This window comes from Pogoniulus pusillus, chromosome 10 (genome assembly GCF_015220805.1).
Source record: "Pogoniulus pusillus isolate bPogPus1 chromosome 10, bPogPus1.pri, whole genome shotgun sequence".
Lineage (NCBI taxonomy): Eukaryota > Metazoa > Chordata > Aves > Piciformes > Lybiidae > Pogoniulus > Pogoniulus pusillus.
In genome coordinates this window covers 4,794,017-4,814,483 of record NC_087273.1, presented here as the reverse complement: position 1 = coordinate 4,814,483, position 20,467 = coordinate 4,794,017, and the positions used below count along the sequence as shown (strand labels likewise).

General features: G+C 53.7%; 1 protein-coding gene across 6 annotated transcripts in view; it reads left to right on the top strand.

The window, feature by feature from the left end:
- Nucleotides 1-20,467, top strand: part of PTPN13 (protein tyrosine phosphatase non-receptor type 13) — a 109,514-nt gene that overhangs the window by 71,249 nt on the left and 17,798 nt on the right. For 4 of the 6 annotated variants that reach the window (XM_064149577.1, XM_064149578.1, XM_064149575.1 and 1 more), the window contains exons 18-32: nucleotides 487-916; nucleotides 1,085-1,182; nucleotides 2,803-2,859; nucleotides 4,191-4,648; nucleotides 6,663-6,806; nucleotides 7,926-8,019; nucleotides 8,588-8,673; nucleotides 9,691-9,853; nucleotides 10,653-10,867; nucleotides 10,958-11,056; nucleotides 12,219-12,562; nucleotides 15,447-15,618; nucleotides 17,830-17,988; nucleotides 19,000-19,171; nucleotides 19,732-19,942. In XM_064149577.1, the coding sequence (XP_064005647.1) occupies nucleotides 487-916; nucleotides 1,085-1,182; nucleotides 2,803-2,859; nucleotides 4,191-4,648; nucleotides 6,663-6,806; nucleotides 7,926-8,019; nucleotides 8,588-8,673; nucleotides 9,691-9,853; nucleotides 10,653-10,867; nucleotides 10,958-11,056; nucleotides 12,219-12,562; nucleotides 15,447-15,618; nucleotides 17,830-17,988; nucleotides 19,000-19,171; nucleotides 19,732-19,942 (2,902 nt within the window). The remainder of the gene's footprint in view (nucleotides 1-486; nucleotides 917-1,084; nucleotides 1,183-2,802; nucleotides 2,860-4,190; nucleotides 4,649-6,662; nucleotides 6,807-7,925; nucleotides 8,020-8,587; nucleotides 8,674-9,690; nucleotides 9,854-10,652; nucleotides 10,868-10,957; nucleotides 11,057-12,218; nucleotides 12,563-15,446; nucleotides 15,619-17,829; nucleotides 17,989-18,999; nucleotides 19,172-19,731; nucleotides 19,943-20,467) is intronic. The other 2 variants (XM_064149579.1, XM_064149581.1) reach the window with 2 other exon arrangements.

The window sequence follows — 20,467 nt, the reverse complement described above, 5'->3', positions numbered from 1 at the left end:
TTCTGCCAGGCACCCAGCAACAGAAGAAGGGGACAGAGCCTCAAGCTGTGCCAGGGGAGGTCTAGGCTGGGTGTTAGGAGTAAGTTGTTGTCAGAGAGAGTGATTGGCATTGGAATGGGCTGCCCAGGGAGGTGGTGGAGTCACTGTGGCTGGAGGTGTTGAAGCCAGGCCTGGCTGGGGCACTTAGTGCCATGGTCTGGTTGGTTGGGCAGGGCTGGGTGCTAGGTTTGCCTGGATAAGCTTGGAGGTCTCTCCCAACCTGCTTGATTCTATGATTCCATGGAAAGACAAATGGCAGCCTGGGCTGTGGCTGGAGCTGGAGAGAGGGGATCCTGGGCACAGGACATGGTGTTTAGATGTCCCTGCTGGTGGAGACCCCAAGCTTGCAGCTGTGTAAAATGCCTGCTGTGCACAAGGAGGTCAGAGGAGCTCTGCTGCAGAGCTTTGATTTGGTGGTGTTTTCATTTCGTTTTCTTCCCCCATAAGCCTGCACAGAAAGGGCCTCCTTCAGGAGCCTGAACCTCCACGCAGAGTCGGTGAAAGGCTTCAGCATGAGCAGGGCAATCAGCACCGGCAGCCTGGCCAGCAGCACCCTGAACCGCCTCGCCGTGCGCCCCCTCTCTGTCCAGCCAGAGATCCTCAAGAGGCTCTCCTGCTCCGAGCTCTCCCTCTTCCAGCCGCGGCAGGGCTCTGCCAAGGACAGGAACGAGAAGACCTCGTGGGAGGAAAGGCCCAGGGTGATGAGCAAATCGTTTCACGATCTGAGCCAGAGCCACATCTCGGTTTACCCCCCGAGGAGAAACATGCTTACTGCTCTGGACTCTTCCCGCAAAAGGACTGAGGACCTGATGGCCAGAGTCCTTCAGCTGAGGTTCAAACTCGTCCCTGGGTCAGCAGGAGTGCTGAAGCTGAACAAGTAAGAGCCTCTCTGAGCACCTCACCGTGTGCTCGTGTACAGTCAGTGTACACTTTGCAGCTGTTGTCATTTGTTATTCATCATTTTATTACATTGATCCTTCCCTTCCCTCTCCCAACTTCCTCTTCCCTCTGTCTGGTTCCCCTTCTCTCCTTCTCCCCCTTTAAGTTCAAAATCTCATGCAGGTTTAAGTAGAAGCCCTGAAAGAAGGAAAGCTGACTCAGACTCCTCCTCCATGGAAGATTCCGGTCAAGCCTGTGTTGGAGGTCAGCATGCACACAGTCCTACTCCTGTACTTACTGACTAGCCTCTGGAGCTGCTGGGGCTGCAGTGCTTTGGTAGGGCTGTTAACTCAGCCTACTCTTCCAAGGCCACATCTGGAGTGTTGTGTCCAGCTCTGGGCTCCCCAGTCCAAGAGAGATGGAGAACGACTGGAGAGAGTCCAGTGGAGGCCCCACAGCTGCTGAAGAGCCTGGAGCAGCTCTCTGAGGAGCAAAGCTGAGAGCCTGGGGAAGAGCAGCCCCAGAGGGGAGCTGAGCAGTGCTCAGCAAGAGCTAAAGGGTGGGGGACAAGAGGATGAGGCCAGGCTCTTGTCAGTGGTGCCCAGGGACAAGACACAAGGGGCAGTGGGCACAAACTGGAACCCAGGAGATTCCATCTGGATAGGAGGAGAAACTTGTTTGATTTGGAGGTGCTGGAGCCCTGGAGCAGGCTGCCCAGAGAAATTGTGGAGTCTCCTGTGGAGAGGTTCCAACCCCTCCTAGCCATTGTGATACTGGACAAGCTGCTGTGGGTGCCCTGCTTTAGCAAGGGGTTGGACTGGATGATCTCCAGAGGTCCCTTCCAGCCCCTGCCATGCTGTGATTCTGTGATGCTTACTCCATTTTCATAGCAACGATTGGATTTGTCAGGAGCAGTCTTAACAGGCAGTAAAAATACAGAATTGGCATGAAAAAAAAAGCCCAAAGCCAATCCAGAGCAGCTCAGCAGAGCTCACCTTGCATGTCAGCTTCTCACAGCTGGCTGTCAGCAGCTGCTGCCTGCAGCAGGTTCCCCTCTATAGCAAGGGAAGCTACCACAACTGTCACACACCTCTGCAGCCTGACTTCTTCTTCCTTTGCTTTCACTTCATAGTAGAATATCAGAGAGGAATAGAATTGTTGTGGGAAAAGCCCTGGAAGCTCATCCACACCAACTGTGCTCTAACTCTGCCAAGGCTGGAGCTAAGCCATGGCCCTCAGCACCACAGCTCTGCCTCTCTCAAACACCTCCAGGGATGGGCATTCAGCCTCTTCCCTGGGCAGCCTGTGCCAGGCTTTGAGAGCCCTTTCAGGGGAGGTTTTTCTTCAGATGTCCAACTTAAACCTCCCTTAGTACAACTTGAAGCCATTTCCTCTCATCCTTGTGACTAGGGAGGAGAGACCAGCCCCCACCTGGCTCCAGCCTCCTTACAAGGAGGTGTAGAGAGTGAAGTCTCCCCTGAGTGAGGGGAGATGAATTACAGGAGATGAGGAGAAGTGGAGGAAGATGAAGTTTCTGAGACAAGTCCAGCCAATCCTGGTAGAGGAGTCTTTGACCTAGTGTCTTAGAGATGCAGGAGTTTGCTGTGAAGTTAGGAGTGGTTCTGAAGCCAACCCTGGGTCCTTTCTTTAGGGCTTTGCTTTTGCACGAGCTACCATCTGCCAACCTTCAGTTCCAGCCACAGCACAGGAGGCTGCTGGGCTTGCTAATTCAGAACTCCCCTCACTTGGGTTAACAGTTCAAAGAAGGAAGGTCTCTGATCCTGTGAGTGAGCTCCTGTGTGCTCTGTGAGGTCTGAAATCCTGCTGGGTGGCTTTGTGTGTTCAAGCACTGAGCAGTGTCTGACAGTTCCATCCCTGTCCTAGGTGTCAGCATGAACACTTCAGGAGCTCTTTCACCATCTACCCTGTTAAAGGAGAGTGGTGAGTTGATAAATAATCTGCCTCTAGGTCACTGTCCCACCTGTCCCCTTTTGTCACTATTGCTTAATGCCTCTGCCAGGCAGGTTGCTGTGACCTTTTCTTGAAGGCAACTCCAATTCTTTTGGACTGCTTCTTGGAGGAGGTTTTCATATCTCTGAATGGTGTCAGTGCAAGACTTGAAGGGTGCTGTTACCTCACCATAAAGTCAGAGAGTCATAGAATGGTTGGAAAGGACCTTAAAGATCATCCAGTTCCAACTCCCCTGCCATGAGCAGGCACACCTTCCCCTAAACCAGGCCTCATCCAGCCTGGCTTTGGACACTAGGCTCTACAGAGCTCCTTTCCCTTCCTTGTGGGGGTCACTGGTTCTGAAAAGAGTCCCAAAAGATTGATTTCTTTTCAGTTTTTTTACTCTTCTGCTTTGGTTTTGTGGAAGAAAAGGCTTCTGCAGGCAGTGCAGTTTGTCTCACCCCCTTGCACCACTCTTTTTCTCCTGCAGCAACCTACAGAGCTCGGCAGGTTCCAACCCCAAAGCATTCTATGAGTTAAAATTGTGGTGTGGATTTTGCTTTATTTGGGCATGGTTTGGAAGGTGAAGGTTCTGCCCATTGTGGAACTGCTTGTTCCTCTTAGGGCACTCCAGACCAAATGAGCTCTGTCTTCTCTAGGCAGCAAACTCATGAATGCAGCTTACACTATTTTGGTCTTTCCTGAGGCTCCAGGAGATGTTTTTTTTTCCTCCAAATCATGCTCCTTCTCTATTTGAAGTGCCTGGGTCTTGGCATCCCTGAGCAGTCAGCTCAAACCATTGTGAGGGTCTTCACAATTTGCTCATTGCTGTCTACAGCTACCTGAAGGGAGGCTGTAGCCAGGTGGGGTTGGGCTCTTCTCCCAGGCACCCAGTGATAGACCAAGAGGGCACAGCCTCAAGCTGTGCCAGGGTAGGTTTAGGCTGGGTGTTAGGAGGAAGTTCCTAGCAGAGAGAGTGATTGGCATTGGAATGGGCTGCCCAGGGTGGTGGTGGAGTCGCCGTCCCTGGAGGTGTTTAAGAGGAGGCTGGATGAGGCACTCAGTGCCAGGGGTTAGTTAGTTAGAAGGTGTTAGGTGATAAGTTGGACTCGGTGATCTCAGAGGTCTTTTCCAACCTGGTTAGTTTTGTGATTCTGTGAAAGCCAGGTTGGAAGAGGCCTTGAGCAGGCTGGGCTGGTGGGAGGTGTCTCTGCCCATGGCAGGGGGGCTGGAACTAGGTGACCTTTAGGGTCCCTTCCAACCCAAACTGCTGAATAAGATGTTAGCAGCTGCTGATGCCTGTCTTGTCTCCTGGTTTCCAGCATCATCTAGCACTGCACACAGCAGCAGTGGGAGCAGGAGTTACCTGAGGAGGCCATTATCAGCCCAGGACAACGAGGCAGAGTCCTCTTCCGAAGAGCACAACCACTGCCACGGCCCCCACGGGCCTGCGGCAGGGAGTCTGTCTGCAGGCAAGCGGGACGGGAGCCTGAGCTCCCAGGACTCCAGAACAGAGAGTGCCAGCCTGTCTCAGAGCCAGGCTGCCAGCTTCTTTGGCAAGGCTGGAAGTGGCAGAGCCCAGCAGGATGCCCAGCAGCACTCTGCTGCCCAGGCTGGGCTCTCGAAACTCAACGAGAAGAGAAGGTCCTCGTCCGGCAGCGTCCGAGCCAAGGCAAAAAGGCCTGGGAAAGCTGAGTCTGAGGAGTACTCTGACCGAGGGGATTCTGACATGGATGAAGCAACTTACTCCAGCAGCCAGGAGCAACAGCCAGCTAAAAAGGCATAGTCTTTTATCTCAATACCTCCCAGCACTCAAAGTCTCCAGGAAAGCTTGCTTCAACTCTCCAAATTGCAGATTGAGAGCTCACTCAGTTACTGAGTATGTGACAAGAGAGTTCTAAAGGGAGAAGTGTCTGTTCTAGGAGTACATCTCTAAAGTTATGATTAACAGAATAGTGGTGAGCACCAGATCTTGGTTTCACTCTGGTTGTGCTGCATTCCTGCACTCCTTAGAGGAGAATCAGAAATACCAGAGAGATACCAGAGTTTCCTAAATAGCTACCTCTCTAGAGGTGTTCAGGACCAGGCTGGATGAGGCTTTGGGCATCCTGGGCTGGTGGGAGGTGTCCCTGCCCATGGCAGGGTGGGTTGGAGGCTGGATGAGGCACTTGGTGCCAGGGTTTAGTTAACAGGAAGGCTTAGGTGCTAGGTTGGACTCGATGATCTTGGAGGTCTCTTCCAACCTGGTCAATTCTGTGATTCACTCTAACAGGGGTAGTGAAGTGGCTGTCTGGGAAGGGATGTAGGAGAAGGAGAGCCTAGCCTGCCACTTGCCCTTCCCATGGCAGCTTCTGATAGCTTAGTGGTGTTATTCAAAGCAAATGGAGCAGATCACTCCTAGGACTTGAAACAGCTTCCAGCTTTCCAGTGTCACCAGATGGGGCTGTCCTATCAGACACAGGCAGCTTGTGCTTTGAGGTGAAGGTATAGTGGACTTGTTGAGCCTGTGAACTCCTTTCACTCCCTTTGTCAAACCCCATCCTAATCTAGGGAGCACCTAGAGGTAAGTTTATTCACCTGGCAGGTAAATTCAGGTTTTCCCAGGTGAAAATGTTAATGATGCTTCTGGAGGGGTCAGCAGTGGCTTGGCATTGGTGATCCATGGAAACCCACTGTCCTGCAGTGAAGTGCAGCAGTGAGCCATGCTCTGAAAAGAGACAGCTTGCTGCTGCTTTGCCTTCCCACAAGCACACAATGGCAAGCACCACAACTTCAGTCCTGACTTGGAATTCCTCTTTCAGCTGCTGGAGCTGATTCAGCTCGATGGAACTCAGTCAGGTTGTGGCAGCTTCTGCAAATTTAACCTTGCAGACCCTGGGCTGCTGTAGTGCTGATTGGTTTGGGTACTGTGGCCAACTTACTGGGACAATAAAGGCTGCTGCTGAAGGCCAGGCGTGGTGCTGTGCCAGTCCTCTTCAGTGGCAGCCAGGGAGGGGTTAAAGCAAGGAGCCATGGAGGGGTTAAAGTAAGGAGCCATCAAATGGCAGCCATGAAGGGGTTAAAGCAAGGAGCCATGGAGAGGTTAAAGTAAGGAGCCATCAAATGGCAGCCATGAAGGGGTTAAAGCAAGGAGCCATGGAGAGGTTAAAGTAAGGAGCCATCAAATGGCAGCCATGGAAGGGTTAAATGAAGGAGCCATGGAGTGGCTAAAGCAAGGAGCCATCAAATGGCAGCATGGAAGGGTTAAATGAAGGAGCCATGGAGTGGCTAAAGCAAGGAGCCATCAAATGGCAGCCATGGAAGGGTTAAATGAAGGAGCCATGGAGTGGCTAAAGCAAGGAGCCATCAAATGGCAGCATGGAAGGGTTAAATGAAGGAGCCATGGAGTGGCTAAAGCCAGGAGCCATCAAATGGCAGCCATGGAAGGGTTAAATGAAGGAGCCATGGAGTGGCTAAAGCAAGGAGCCATCAAATGGCAGCCATGGAAGGGTTAAAGCAAGGAGCCATGGAGGGGTTAAAGTAAGGAGCCGTCAGATAGCAGCCATGAAGGGATTCAAGCAAGGAGCCATGGAGTGGCTAAAGCCAGGAGCCATCAAATGGCAGCCATGGAAGGGTTAAAGCAAGGAGCCTTAGGACTCTTCAGTTAGTACTTGGCCATGGGAACTCCTTTTTGGCTGCCTCTGACAAACCCACAGCCTTCAGAGCCTTAACTGCCAACTAACAGCAAACCATTCTCTTCTTGTTTTGTTTCTTTTTTCTCTCCCTCTTGTTTCTTCTTCTTTGTTTTCCTATAGGAATCCTCCCCAGCGACTCCAGCCAAAAATCCCAGCTCTAAAAATGTTACTGCAACACCTCTTAAACCTGGAGATATCTTTGAGGTTGAACTAGACAAAAAAGATAACACCTTGGGGATCAGTGTCACGGTACTGTTTGACAAGGTTTTTAGATGTTTTCTCTTTTTCTCTACTCCCAGCAACCCATTACATTGCTTTAGATAAGGAAGCAAAGTGTTGTCTGGAATCCCTCTTGAGGAGCTTGGTTTATGGAGGCCTGATGGGTCATAGCCTTGCAATGCCTGAAGGGGGCTGCAGGAGAGCTGGGGAGGGGCTTTTGATGAGGGCTGGGAGTGCCAGGACGACCTCTGCTATGAGGACAGGCTGAGGCAGCTGGGGATGGTCAGCCTGGAGAAGAGAAGGCTGCAGGGAGACCTTAGAGCAGCCTGCCGGTACCTGAAGGGGCTCCAGGAGAGCTGGGGAGGGACTTTGACAAGGGCTGGGAGTGCCAGGATGAGGGACAATGGCTTTGAGCTGGGAGAGGAGAGACTGAGAGTGGAGATGAGGAGGAAGTTCTTGAGGGTGAGGGTGGGGAGACACTGGCACAGGTTGCCCAAGGAGGCTGTGGCTGCTTCCTGCCTGGAGGTGTTGAAAGCCAGGTTGGATGGGACCTTGAGCAAGCTGGGCTGGTGGGAGGTGTCCCTGCCCATAGCAAGGGGTTGGATCTGGATGATGTTTGAGGTCTCTTCCAACCCAACCCAATCTGTTATTGTCTGAGTCACCTATTCCAGCCCCACCTTGCCATCAGCAGAGACCCTTCAAAGCCACTGCTCCGGGAGCTCCAGCAGGGTTTTTTCAGCTTCAGCTTTCCCACCTGTGTGAGCTGAGAGGAAGCAGCCCTCCCTAGTGTGCTGGTAGTGCAGAGAGGGTGTGTTGGATGGAGTAGGACACTGCATGGGTGTGCAGACTCTGCTTTGGCATGCTGTGTCCTCACACCTGAGCTCTCAGCTGCATGCCAGCATGTGCAGTCCACCAGCTCACAGGCCTGGTTCTGCTCGAGTCGAGGAGGTGGACTTGATGCATTCACCTTGAGATGCAGCATGGTTTGACAGCCTCCCAAGCATCATCCACAGCAACCTGCATGGCTGCCTTGGGGCTGACAGTGTGGGCAGTCTGTGGAGGTGCCAGCAGCCCAAGTGCTTCCTGAGCAGAGTTTTCCTTGTGGGACGCTTGAGCTGCTAAGCAATCAGCCCTAAGAGGTTCCTCCCTTTGCTCTCCATTCAGGGTGGTGTCAACACCAGCATCAGGCACGGTGGGATCTATGTGAAAGCAATCATCCCTGAGGGAGCAGCTGAAGCAGATGGCAGAATAGAAAAAGGTATTTCACTTCTCCCTCCTCGGGTTGGTGCTCATGCTGGAGTCTCCAGGCTGGGGGCTCTGCTTGCCTCCTTGCCTTGTGGCTGTCCCCCTGGGCAGCTGAGCTGGTTCCCAGCCTGCTGCACTTGTTAGGTTGGGTATTGCCTGCAGAGCTGGCGGGGGAAGGTTTGGGCAACTGCAGAAGAAGCAGAACACTGCTGGGACTGTGATGGGGCAAATGAGATAAACTGCAGGACTTAGGGTTGGATCTTAGAGGCCTTTCCCAACCCAAACAATTGGATTTCCAGGAGACTGAGTGCCATGGTTTAGCCACAGCCTTGGTAGAGAGAATGGTTGGCCTGGATGAGCTTAAAGGGCTTCTCCAAGTGAAAGCATTCTGTGACCTTAAATGGTCTTTTAAAGCTCATTCAGGCCACCTCTATAATTCAGTTCCAAAGTTGTCTTCTTGCCTCAGAGTGTGGAGGAGAGGGAGGATTTCCTTCCCTAACTCTCCTTTTTATGGGATACTGGAATGTTCCTGTGCTCCATTGATGTTCTACCTACTGAAGTGGTGGCTCCATGCCTTGCAGGTGACCGTGTCCTCTCTGTCAATGGCATTAGTCTGGAAAGGGCTACCCATAAGCAAGCTGTTGAAACCCTGAGGAACACTGGGCAGGTAAGCAGCAGCTGGTTCTACCTAATTGTAGTCAATCAGATCTCCAGGGAGACCTCAGAGTGGACTTCCAGTACATGAAAGGGCTCCAGGAGAATTGGGGGAGGACATTTGGCAAGGGCTTGGAGCACCAGGATGAGGGACAATGGCTTTGAGCTGGGAGAGGGGAGGTTGAGAGTGGAGATGAGAAAGAAATTGTTGGCAGTGAGAGTGGGGAGAGAATGGCACAGGTTGCCCAGGGAGGTTATGGATGCCCCTTGCCAGGAGGTGTTGAAGGCCAGGTTGGATGAGGCCTTGAGCAAGCTGAGCTGGTGGAGTTGTCCCTGACCATGGCATGGGGTTGGCACTGGCTGATCTTGAAGGTCCCTTCCAACTCAAACCATTCTGTGATTTTCATGACCCCACCTGGAGCACTGTGTCCAATTCTGGAGCCCCTGGTACAAGAAGGATCTGGAGGTGCTGGAAGGTGCCCAGAGAAGGGCCAAGAGGATGGTCAGAGGACTGCAGCTTCTCTGCTATGAGGACAGGCTGAGAGAGTTGGGATTGTGCAGTCTAGAGAGATGAAGGCTCTGAAGGGACCTTCTTGTGGCCTTCCAGTGTCTGAAGGGGGCTACAAGGAAGCTGGGGAGGGACTTTTTAGGATGTCAGGTAGTGACAGGGCTCGGGGGAATGGATCCAAGCTAGAGGAGGGGAGATTTAGATTAGGGACTTCTTCACCATGAGAGTGGTGAGACACTGGCACAGGTTGCCCAGGGAGGTGGTGGAAGCCTCATCCCTGGAGGTGTTTAAGGCCAGGCTGGATGTGGCTCTGAGCAACCTGATCTCTTGTGAAGTGTCCCTGCCCATGGCAGGGGGTTGGAACTGGATGATCCTTGAGGTCCCTTCCAACCCTGACGATTCTGTGATGCTGTGAAGCTTGCTGCTGTATCACTTCAGACCCTAGCAAGTCAGAAACGTGCTCTACTCTCTGCTGCCCCCGTGGCTGCTGCCGGTTGACTGGGGAATGTTTCATCTCTCTAGGTGGTGCATCTGCTGCTGGAAAAAGGTCAGCTCTCAGCGGCCAAGGTTCACGCTCCGGTAACCCCCCAGTGCACCCCTCCAAGTCCCCTGAGGCAGCGTGATCCACAGGAGAAAGCAGCGACTGGGATGACGCAGGCCAGAGATTACAGCTTTGTCACTGCAGGTCAGGGCACAGGGGACAACCCTCTGAGCTCTCAAAGCCTCCTTTGGTCTTTGGAATGGTTTTCTTCAAAGACAGATGTGAGAGAGAGCTGGCAGCAGTCTGCACCAAGCCCTGGACATGATGCAGCCTCCTCCTTTCCGTGCCTTTGCTCTTGTTTTGAAGCTCTTTTCCCATCTTGGCAGCTTTGTGGAGTTGCTGTTAAGTGGCTGCCCTCTCACTGGACCCTCTCTCCCAGTTTCAGCAGCCTTGCAGGCAAGGCTGGAGTAAAAGGGGAGCTGCTATCTCTGGGGCTGCTAAGGAGTGCCAAGGAGAGCTTGGGATACTCATGAGAGCTTCTGTAGGTCCTGCTGGTCCTGGCTAGGTGAGAGACGACATCAAGAGGGGGATGAGGGATGTACATAGCTGACTAGAGCTTGGCACATTTCAGCTTCACTTGCTGAAGGTGGAGGGAAGCCTGCCCAGGTGGGGACACCTCTGCAGGTACCTTTTGGTCTCCCTGTCTGCCAGGAGCTCCAGCAGCTGCTCTTGCTGCTGGCCACAGAGGTTGTGACACTCTGCTCCTTACCAGACGTTTTAGGGAACTCTATTCCAGCCATGCCCTGACTTTCTGTGGAGTGCTGGTGTTGTCAGGGCAAGCCAGCAGACCAAGAAGTGCTCTTTGGCTTGGGTGGATCTTTTAGGTGACACTCGTGGAAGAAGCCTGTGAGGGGAGGAGTGCAGGTGGTGCTGCCTGGAGTCCTAGCTCAGGCTGCTCTCTTTGCTGCTGCAGGAAGTGATCGGTTGCTGTTTTCTTCTGCAGAGAACACGTTTGAGGTCAAGCTGCTGAAGAACAGCTCAGGGCTTGGCTTTGTTTTCTGCCGTGAAGGCAACCTGAGCCCGGAGCAGCAGGGCTCCACCATGGTGAGGGTGAAGAAGCTGTTCCCCGGGCAGCCGGCGGCGGAGAGTGGGCGGATCGAGATCGGGGACGTCATCCTGCAGGTCAACGGCACCCCCCTCAAGGGCTTGTCCCAGCAGGTCTGTACCTCGGCAGCCAAGCTCATGCTGTGCTACCTCTGCAAGGCCTGGGGGGGCTCTGTCTAATCACCAACCCCACTGTGGCCGTAGGAAGTCGTCTCTGCCCTAAGGGGAACGTCTCCAGAAGTGTCTCTTCTGCTGTGTCGGCCGCCAGCCGGTGTGCTCCCTGACATCGACCCCTCCTTGTTGGTAAGGTGCATGGCAGGGGGCGCTGCGCTGCTCTGCTGGCTGCTGGAAGGTTCCTTCCTGCAGCTGGAGGGGAGCAGGGGTAAATACAAGATGTAGGTGGGGAAAGGTGGGGATGGTGCTCGCAGAAAAAAACCCTGAAATCAGATCATTGACCCTACTGTATAAAGTTCACCCCTAAGCCCCAGGCACCACATCTAAACCACCTCTAGACACATCCAGAGATGAGGAATTCACCACTTAGGGCTCTTATAGACCTGTCAGTGCTGGGTGACAGCAGCTGGAGATGAGCCAGGGGGTGCCCAGGTGGGCAAGAAGGGCAGCAGCAGCCTGGCCTGGTTCAGCAGTAGTGTGGGCAGCAGGAGCAGGGCAGGGATTGTGCCCCTGGACTCAGCACTGGGGAGGCCACAGCTTGAGTGCTGGGTCCAGTTTTGGATTCCTCAAGGTTGGACTTGATGATCTGTGATGTCTCTTCCAACCCTGATGATACTGTGATACTGTGTGATACTGTGATACTGCAAGAAGGACACTGAGGGGCTGGAGCAGATGCAGAGAAGGGCAATGAAGCTGGTAAAGGGTCTGGAGAAGAGGGCTGGGAAGGAGCAGCTGAGGGAGCTGGGGGTGTTTGGTGTGGAGAAGAGGAGGCTGAGGGCAGAGCTGATTGCTCTCTGCAGCTCCCTGAGAGGAGGTTGGAGACAAGTGGGGGTTGGACACTTCTCCCTAGTCTTAGGTGACAGAAGGAGAGGAAACGTCCTGGGATTGTGCCAGGGGAGGGTTAGGTTGGAGAAGAGGAAAAATTTCTTTGCTTCAAGGATGTTCAGGTGTTGGCAGAGGCTGCCCAGGGAGGTGGTGGAGTCCCCATGTCTGGAGCTGTTCTAGAAAGGTGTGACCATGGTGCCTGGGGCCATGGTTTGGTGGCCATGGTGGTGTTGGTTGCATAGCTGGACTGGATGATCTCAGAGAGCCTTTCCAAGCCAGACACTTCCATGGTTCTCTGTTGCACAGTTTTGCCTGCTTTGTCTTTGCCAGGTTGTGTGGCACACGCTGGAGCTGTGCACAGCTGAGCAGCGGCAGCCGCTGCCTGTTGGCTTCGGGCAACTGTGTGCAGCTTTCTTTTGTCATCAGAAGCAGAGTTTGATGGGTTGAATGTCCTTGCTCTCTGCAGACTCCCATCCATTCCCCCCAGCAAGTATTCCCAGATGTCAGCGGAGCAGTGGCCGCTCCATGCAGCGCAGAGCAAGGCGACAGCTCGGACGAGGGCGACCTCACTGAGCTGAGCAAGAGAAGGCTCAAATCCCCCTCCCGACGAGACAGCTACAGTGACAGCAGCAGGAGTGGTGATGAGGAGGGGATGGAGTCAGCAGCTCAGGTGGGCCCTGCCTGGAGTTCTGCACAGTACCAAGCTGCAGAGGAAGCTGTGACCCCCGCCCAGGGAGGGCAGGAGGAGGCTGTTCGCACTGTCTTGTATGCTGAGGCAGAGGCTGCTGGCGGCGCAGAGCTGGAGGAGAGGTGAGTTGTTCACAGGCATCAACAAGGTGGACTCTTCACCAGGAACGAGTGTAGAGATCTGCATCTGGTGAGGAACAGCACCAGGTACCAGGGCTTGACGTGCTGGAAAGCAGCTCCATGGAGCTGACATCGATGAGGGCACAGAGTGTCTGCTCAGCAGGTTTGCTGATGACACCAAGCTGGGAGGCTTGGCTGATCCAGCTGAAGGCTGTGCAGCCATCCAGAGAGAGCTGGGCAGACAGAGCTGGGCACAGAGGGGAACCAGATGAGGTTCAGCAAGGACAAGTGCAGAGTCCTGCATCTGGAGAGGAATAATAAACTGCAGCAGTACAGGCTGGGAGATGCCTGCTAGAGAGCAGCCCTGTGGAGAGGGACCTGGGAGTGCTGGTGGAGAACATCCATGGCACAGCAATGTGCCCTTGTGGCCAAGAGGGAAAATGGGATCCTGGGGTGCATTAGGAAGAGTGTGTCCAGCAGATCAAGGGAGGTTCTCCTCCCATTCTGCTCTGCCCTGCAGAGACCTCATCTTGAGTACTGTGTTCAGTTTTGGGCTCCCCAGTTGAAGAGGGACAGGGATCTGCTGGAGAGGGTCCAGCAGAGGGCTGTGAGGATGCTGAGGGGACTGGAGGGCATGGCTGATGAGGAGAGGCTGAGGGACCTGGGGCTGCTTAGTCTGGAGAAGAGAAGACTGAGAGGGGATTTGATAAATGTCTATAACTATCTGAGGGCTGGGGGTCAGGAGGGGGGCACAGGTTCTGCTCACTGCTCCCTGGGACAGGACAAGGAGCAATAGGTGTAAGCTGCAGCACAGGAGGTTCCACCTCAACACAAGGGGGAACTTCTTTACTGTAAGGGTCCCAAAGCCCTGGCACAGGCTGCCCAGAGAGGTTGTGGAGTCTCCGTCTCTGGAGCCTCTCAAGGCCTGTCTGGATGTGTTCCTGTGTGCCCTGAGCTAGATTGTGTGGTCCTGCTTGGAAGGGGGGCTGGACTGGATGATCTCTTTGGGTCCTTTCCAACCCCTAACATCCTGTGAGCCTGTGAGAAGGCCTGTGGAGTCCTGGTGGGCAGTAGGTTCCCCGTGGGATAGCAATGTGCCCTTATGGCCAGGAGGGCAAATGGACTCCTGGGGTGCATTCAGAAGAGCATGGCCAGCAGGTCAAGGGAGGTTCTACTCTCTGGGGTGACACCACACCTGGAGTATTGTGTCTGGTTCTGGGCTTCCTACTTCAGGAGAGGCAGGGAAATACTGGAGATAGTCCAACAGAGGGTATGAGGGTGATGAAGGCCTGGAACGTGTCTGATGAAGGAAGGCTGAGAGCCCTGGGGCTGGTTAGCCTGCAGAGGAAGAGGCTGAGAGGAGCTGTTGTTAACTTGAAGGGTGGTGTGCAAGAAGCAGGGGCCAGGCCCTTTGCAGTGATATCCTATGACAGGACAAGGAGCAATGGACACAAACTGGAAGCCAGGAAGTTCCAGCTCAACGTGAGGAGAAAATTCTTTGATGTGAGGGTGCTGCAGGCCTGGAGCAGGCTGCTCAGAGAGGCTGTGGAGTCTCCTTCTCTGGAGATTTTCAGTGTCCATATGGCTGTGTTCCTGTGTGAGCTGCCATGGGTGCCCCTGCTTTGGCAGTGGAGTTGGACTGAGTGATCTCCAGAGGTCCCTTCCACTCCCAGCATTCAGTGATTCCCTGACAGTGATCCCCCCTGTACTGTAGGAATCATAGAATCATAGAATCAACCAGGTTGGAAGAGACCTCCAAGATCATCCAGCCCAAGCTAGCACCCAGCCCTATCCAGTCAACCAGACCATGGCACTGAGTGCCTCATCCACTCTTTTCTTGAAGACCCCCAGGGACGGTGTCTCCACCACCTCCCTGGGCAGCCCATTCCAATGCCAATCACTCTCTCTGTGAAGAACTTCTTCCTAACATCCAGCCTATACCTACCCTGGCACAACTTGAGACTGTGTCCCCTTGTTCTATTGCTGGTTGCCTGGGAGAAGAGGCCATCCCCCACCTGGCTACAATGTCCCTTCAGGTAGTTGTAGACAGTAATAAGATCACCCCTGAGCCTCCTCTTCTCCAGGCTAAACAGGCCCCCAGCTCCCTCAACCTCTCCTCATAGGATTTGTGCTCCAGGCCCCTCACCAGCTTTGTTGCCCTTCTCTGGACATGTTCCAGCACCTCAACATCTCTCTTGAATTGAGGGGCCCAGAACTGGACACAGCACTCAAGGTGTGGCCTGAGCAGTGCTGAGTACAGGGGCAGAATAACCTCCCTTGACCTACTGGCCACACTGTTCCTGATGCAGGCCAGGATGCCATTGGCTCTCTTGGCCACCTGGGCACACTGCTGGCTCATCTTCAGCCTACTATCTATCAGTACCCCCAGGTCCCTTTCCTCCTGGCTGCTCTCCAGCCACTCAGTCCCCAGCCTATAGCGCTGCTTGGGGTTGTTGTGGCCAAAGTGCAGAACCCTGCACTTGGCCTTGTTAAATCTCATCCCATTGGCCTCTGCCCACCCATCCAGCCTGTCCAGGTCCCTCTGCAGGGCTCTCCTACCTTTCAACAGATCCACACCTGCTCCTAGCTTGGTGTCATCTGCAAACTTACTGATGCTGGACTCAATCCCCTCATCCAGGTCATCAATAAAGATATTGAACAGGACTTGGCCCAGCACTGATCCTTGGGGAACACCACTAGTGACAGCTGCCAACTGGCTGTGGCACCATTCACTGGGTTCAAAGCCAGTTTCTTGGAGCTCTTCACAGGATTGCTTTTTTGGGGTGGATCTTAGATGAGTCAGAACTGGTGCAGGCCTCAACCCGTGGGTGGCAATCACCTCGTACAAGCTGACCCTTGGGGTTTGTTTTTGCTTGTGTATCTGCAGTGATCTGCTGTTGGATTTGCCACCCATCCCAACCTGCAGGACTGTTCCTGAGGTGACCACATCTCTTCTGCTAAAGGAGTCTTCTGCTGCACCTGCTGCTGAGCCAGCTGCACACCTGGCAGGAATGGATTCACTCAGCCAGCTGGAGAAGGGCACTGAGGAATACGAGCCAGTAATTGCCTCTTTCTAGTCTTTCAGCACCTCAAGTGTGCCAGCATGCTGCTGGAAGTTGGGTTGGCCATGGACAGGAGTGGGCTGTGTAGAAGTGAGAATCCTTCCCTGAAAGGGCTGCCCAGGCAGGTGGCTGAATGCACACCCCTGGAGGTGTTTGAAAGAAGCAGAGATGCTGTGCTGAGAGCTTAGCCCCAGCCTTGGCAGAGTTAGAGGATGGTTGGCCTGGGTGGCTTTGCCAGTCAGAATTATTCCATAATCTCTTCACAGACTGAACCAAACCTGGAAATTGAGCCTTGCTATTTCTCAGCTGTGGGGTGTGGCAGGTTGCAAAGCTGCTCCAGCCCACAGTCCATTTTCAGAAGGAACAAATGTTCCTTTCCTTAGTCCTTTCTGCAGGGGCTTTGAGCCTGGCTTGGGCCTTGTGTTGCAGTCAGTACCTCAGCTCACTGTGCCTGAGTGCACCAAGGCTTTGGAGTTGCTCTGCCTGGCTGTGCTCAAAGTGCTGTTGCTGTCCCTGTGAGAAACTTAACTGTGATGGTTTAGGTGTTACCCACCCCCTAACACTGAAGAAAATCACCCAGCCTAGACTCAGCCAAGCTGGAAATTGAATGATGCTTTATATTTACAGCTTAGCACAAGATACAGGCAGGTGTTTCTTATATATATGCAGCTATGAATAGAGATAGGCAAGTTAAAAAGAGTAATACAAAACCACAACACCCATCCCAGAAACCAGGCTCCCAACCACCCTTCCACCTTCCTCCCACTCCTCTACCTTACCCTAGACTTTGCCTTAGGTTCAAGATGAGTTTGGAGGATTGCCCAGGGTGGGTAGGAAGCAGATGGATTAGTTACATAGACAGCAGGTTAGGGAGAGAAGGGAGAAGTGCATGCAGCCAGAGCCCAAAAGCAACTCCCTTTGCTATGTTTATCTTCTTGTTCTTATACATCTCAGCAGGCCTATGAGTGAAGTAGACATCACCATTGTTTCCTTTTAGAATCACAGAATCAGGCAGGGTTGGAAGGGTTCACAAGGATCAGCCAGTTCCAACCCCCCTGCCATGCCCAGGGACACCCTATCCTAGAGCAGGCTGCCCACAGCCTCAGCCAGCCTGGCCTCAAACACCTCCAGCCATGGGGCCTCAACCACCTCCCTGGGCAACCCATTCCAGCCTCTCACCACTCTCCTGCTCAACAACTTCCTCCTCACCTCCAGTCTGACTCTCCCCACCCCCAGCTTTGCTCCATTTCCCCCAGTCCTGTCACTCTCTGAGGGACTAAAAAGTCCCTCCCCAGCTTTTTTGTAGCTCCCTTCAGATCCTGGAAGGCCACAAGAAGGTCACCTGGGAGCCTCCTCTGCTCCAGCCTGCACAGCCCCAACTCTTTCAGTCTGTGCTCATAGCAGAGCTGCTGCAGCCCTCTGAGCATCCTCCTGGCCCTGCTCTGGACACTCTCCAGCATCTCCACATCCCTCTTGTCCCAGGGGCTCCAGAGCTGGATGCAGTACTCCAGGTGGGGTCTCAACAGAGCAGAGCAGAGGGGCAGAATCCCCTCCCTGGCCCTGCTGGCCACACTTCTGCTGCTGCAGCCCAGGCTCTGCTTGGCTTTCTGGGCTGCAAGTGCACACTGCTGGCTCCTGTTGAGCTTCTCCTCCAGCAGCACCCCCAAGTCCCTCTCCTCAGGGCTGCTCTCCAGCCACTCACTGCCCAGCCTGGAGTTGTGCTTGGCACTGCACACTTTCACAGCCTATAATCTAACTCCTCTCAGCGAAAGGCTCCGACTGGCTCACTAACTCACTCCCAAATGCTCAGTGTGCCAGGTTCATTATAAAAGAAAGGCAAACAGCACTGGGTGCAGAGCAAATAACAACACTGCTAGAGGCACAGCCTAACAACAGGTGAAAATGCTTCCACAGGATAAGGACTAGAGAAGTTGTATTAGCTTGATACAGAGTCATGAGTGTTCTTTTACATGGGTTTTTAGCACTACCCTTAAGCTGCTCTTCTTTGCCAGGTGAATTTGCCTTCTGGTGTTTTCTTTGAGCATCAGTCAGAGAGGCCTCCTGCACCCTCTCGAGGCTCACTGCAGCGCTGCTGCCTTTGGTCCTGGACAACTCCTAACATCTTTGGCTCTCTCGTTGTTTCACTGGTTAAGTCCTGTGATTACTTTGTTGTGTTAAAGCCAAATCTCCATCTGTCACATCCCCCAGGAAGCTGAGCTCCGAGTCACCATGACCAAGTCAGAAAAGGGCAGTCTGGGTTTCACAGTGACCAAAGGCAGTGACAATGTTGGCTGCTACATCCATGATGTTGTTCAGGACCCTGCCAAGAGCGATGGGAGACTCCAGCCCGGAGACCGACTGATAAAGGTGATGGAATCCATGTGTTCAGATTCAGGGCTGGCATGGAAAGGGCAGGGTGGAGGCAAGCCAGAAAAGCTTACCTGTGCTGAATCACATCAGTGTCCTTCAGGGCCAAAGGCCTCACTTTGGCTGCACATGGAGTCTGTGAGAAGACTGCTGGGCAGGGAGCAATCAAATGGCATTGAGAGCAAGGGAAGAGTCCTGCCGCTGGGATGGAACAAGCCCAGGCTGAGGGCTGAGCTGCTGGAGAGCAGCTCTGGGGAAAGAGAGCCAATGGCATCCTGGCCTGGATCAGGAAGAGTGTGGCCAGTAGGAAAGGGAGGTTATTCTTCCCTTGTGCTCAGCACTGCTCAGGCCACCTCTCGAGTGGTGTGTCCAGTTCTGGGCTCCTCAATCCAAGAGAGATGTTGAGGTGCTGGAAGGTGCCCAGAGAAGGGTGACAAAGCTGGTGAGGGGCCTGGAGCAGAGCCCTGTGAGGAGAGGCTGGGGGAGCTGGGGGTGTGCAGCCTGCAGAAGAGGAGGCTCAGAGCAGAGCTCATTGCTGTCTGCAGCTCCCTGAAGGGAGGCTGTAGCCAGGTGGGGTTGGGCTCTGCTGCCAGGCAAGCAGCAACAGAATAAGGGGACACAGTCTCAAGCTGTGGCAGGGGAGGTCTAGGCTGGATGTTAGGAGGAAGTTGTTGGCAGGGAGAGTGATTGGCATTGGAATGGGCTGCCCAGGGAGGTGGTGGAGTCACCATCCCTGAAGATGTTTAAAAGGAGGCTGGATCAAAGATCACATTCTGTGATTCTATGCTCTACAACCTCCCTGGAGGTGTTCAGGACCAGGTTGGATGAGGCCTTGAGCAACATGTTCTAGTGGGAAGTGTTGCATCCTATAGCAGGGGGTTGGAACTGGATGAGCTTTTAGGTCCCTCCCAACCTAAACCATTCTAAGATTCTGTGATCTTGGAGGTCTCCCCCAACCCAAACAATTCCATGATTCCAACCTGGAGCTGTGTGTGGCTGCTGTTTCCCCAGGTGAATGACATGGATGTCACCAACATGAGTCACACTGACGCCGTCAGCTTCCTCCGCGCCGCCCCCAGGACAGTCAGGCTGGTGCTGGGCCGTGTCCTGGAGTTACCCAAGATGCCAGTCCTGCCCCATTTGCTGCCTGATATCACTCTGATGTGCCACAACGAGGAGCTAGGTAACAGGAGTCTGCTGCTGGCTGCTTTGAAGCAGAGGGGTGAGAGGGCTGGAGCACAGCCCTGCAAGGAGCGGCTGAGGGAGCTGGGGGTGTGCAGCCTGCAGAAGAGGAGGCTCAGGGCAGAGCTCATTGCTGTCTGCAGCTGCCTGAAGGGAGGCTGTAGCCAGGTGGGGTTGGGCTCTTCTGCCAGGCAAGCAGCAACAGAAGAAGAGGACAGAGTCTCAAGCTGTGCCAGGGCAGGTTCAGGCTGGATGCTAGGAGGAAGTTGTTGTCAGAGAGAGTGACTGGCATTGGAATGGGCTGCCCAGGGAGGTGGTGAAGTCCTCATCCCTGGAGGTGTTTAAAAGGAGGCTGGTTGAGGCACTTAGTGCCATGGGTTAGTTAATTAGAAGTGTAACTAAACCTGCCATGGTTTAGTTAATTAGGTGTTAGGTGATAGGTTTTTGACTTGATGATCTTGGAGGTCTTTTCTATGATTCTGTGAGAAGCTTTCCTCCAGTTCCAATGCAAATCTTTGATTCTTTGGGTTTCTTTTTCCCCCTCCCCCCTTCCCTGCCAAGGTTTGTTGTTGTCAGGAGGTCACGACAGCCTTTACCAAGTGGTGTACATCAGTGACATTGTCCCCAGCTCAGCTGCTGCCAGAGAGGAGAGTCTCCGTGCACTCGATATTATCCATTACATTAATGGAGTAAGTACCCAGGGGATGACTCTGAAAGAAGCCAAGAGAATGCTGGAAACACACCTGCCAAAAGTGGTGCTCAAAGCAACCAGGTATGGTTCAGAAGAAGACACTGCCCTGGGCTTGTGGTATTCTGCCATGATTGTATGAGTGCATGGCAGGAGGTGAGAGAAAGAGAGGAACTGGCCAAGAAAAGAGTGGATGAGGCACTTAGTGCCATGGTCTGGTTGACTGGATAGGGCTGGGTGCTAGGTTGGACTGGATGAGCTTGGAGGTCTCTTCCAACCTGTTTGGTTCTATGATTCTGTGAAGTTGTGCTAGCGGGGGCTTAGGTTGGAGATGAGAGAAAATGTCTTTGCTGCAAGAGTGGTCAGGGATTGGTGCAGGCTGCCCAGGGAGGTGGTGGAGTTCCCATCCCTGGAGATGTTCAAGAAACGTGTGGCCATGGCACTTGGGGACGTGGTTTGGTGGCTCTGGTGGTGCTGGGTTGCTGGTTGGACTGGGTGATCTTGGAGGGTTTTTCCAAGCCAAACAATTGTATGGTTCTCTGGGTAAAACTTGTTCCTGCTATGGCAGCTGATCTCCCAGGGATCTCTGGCCTGATGCCACAGAAAGGG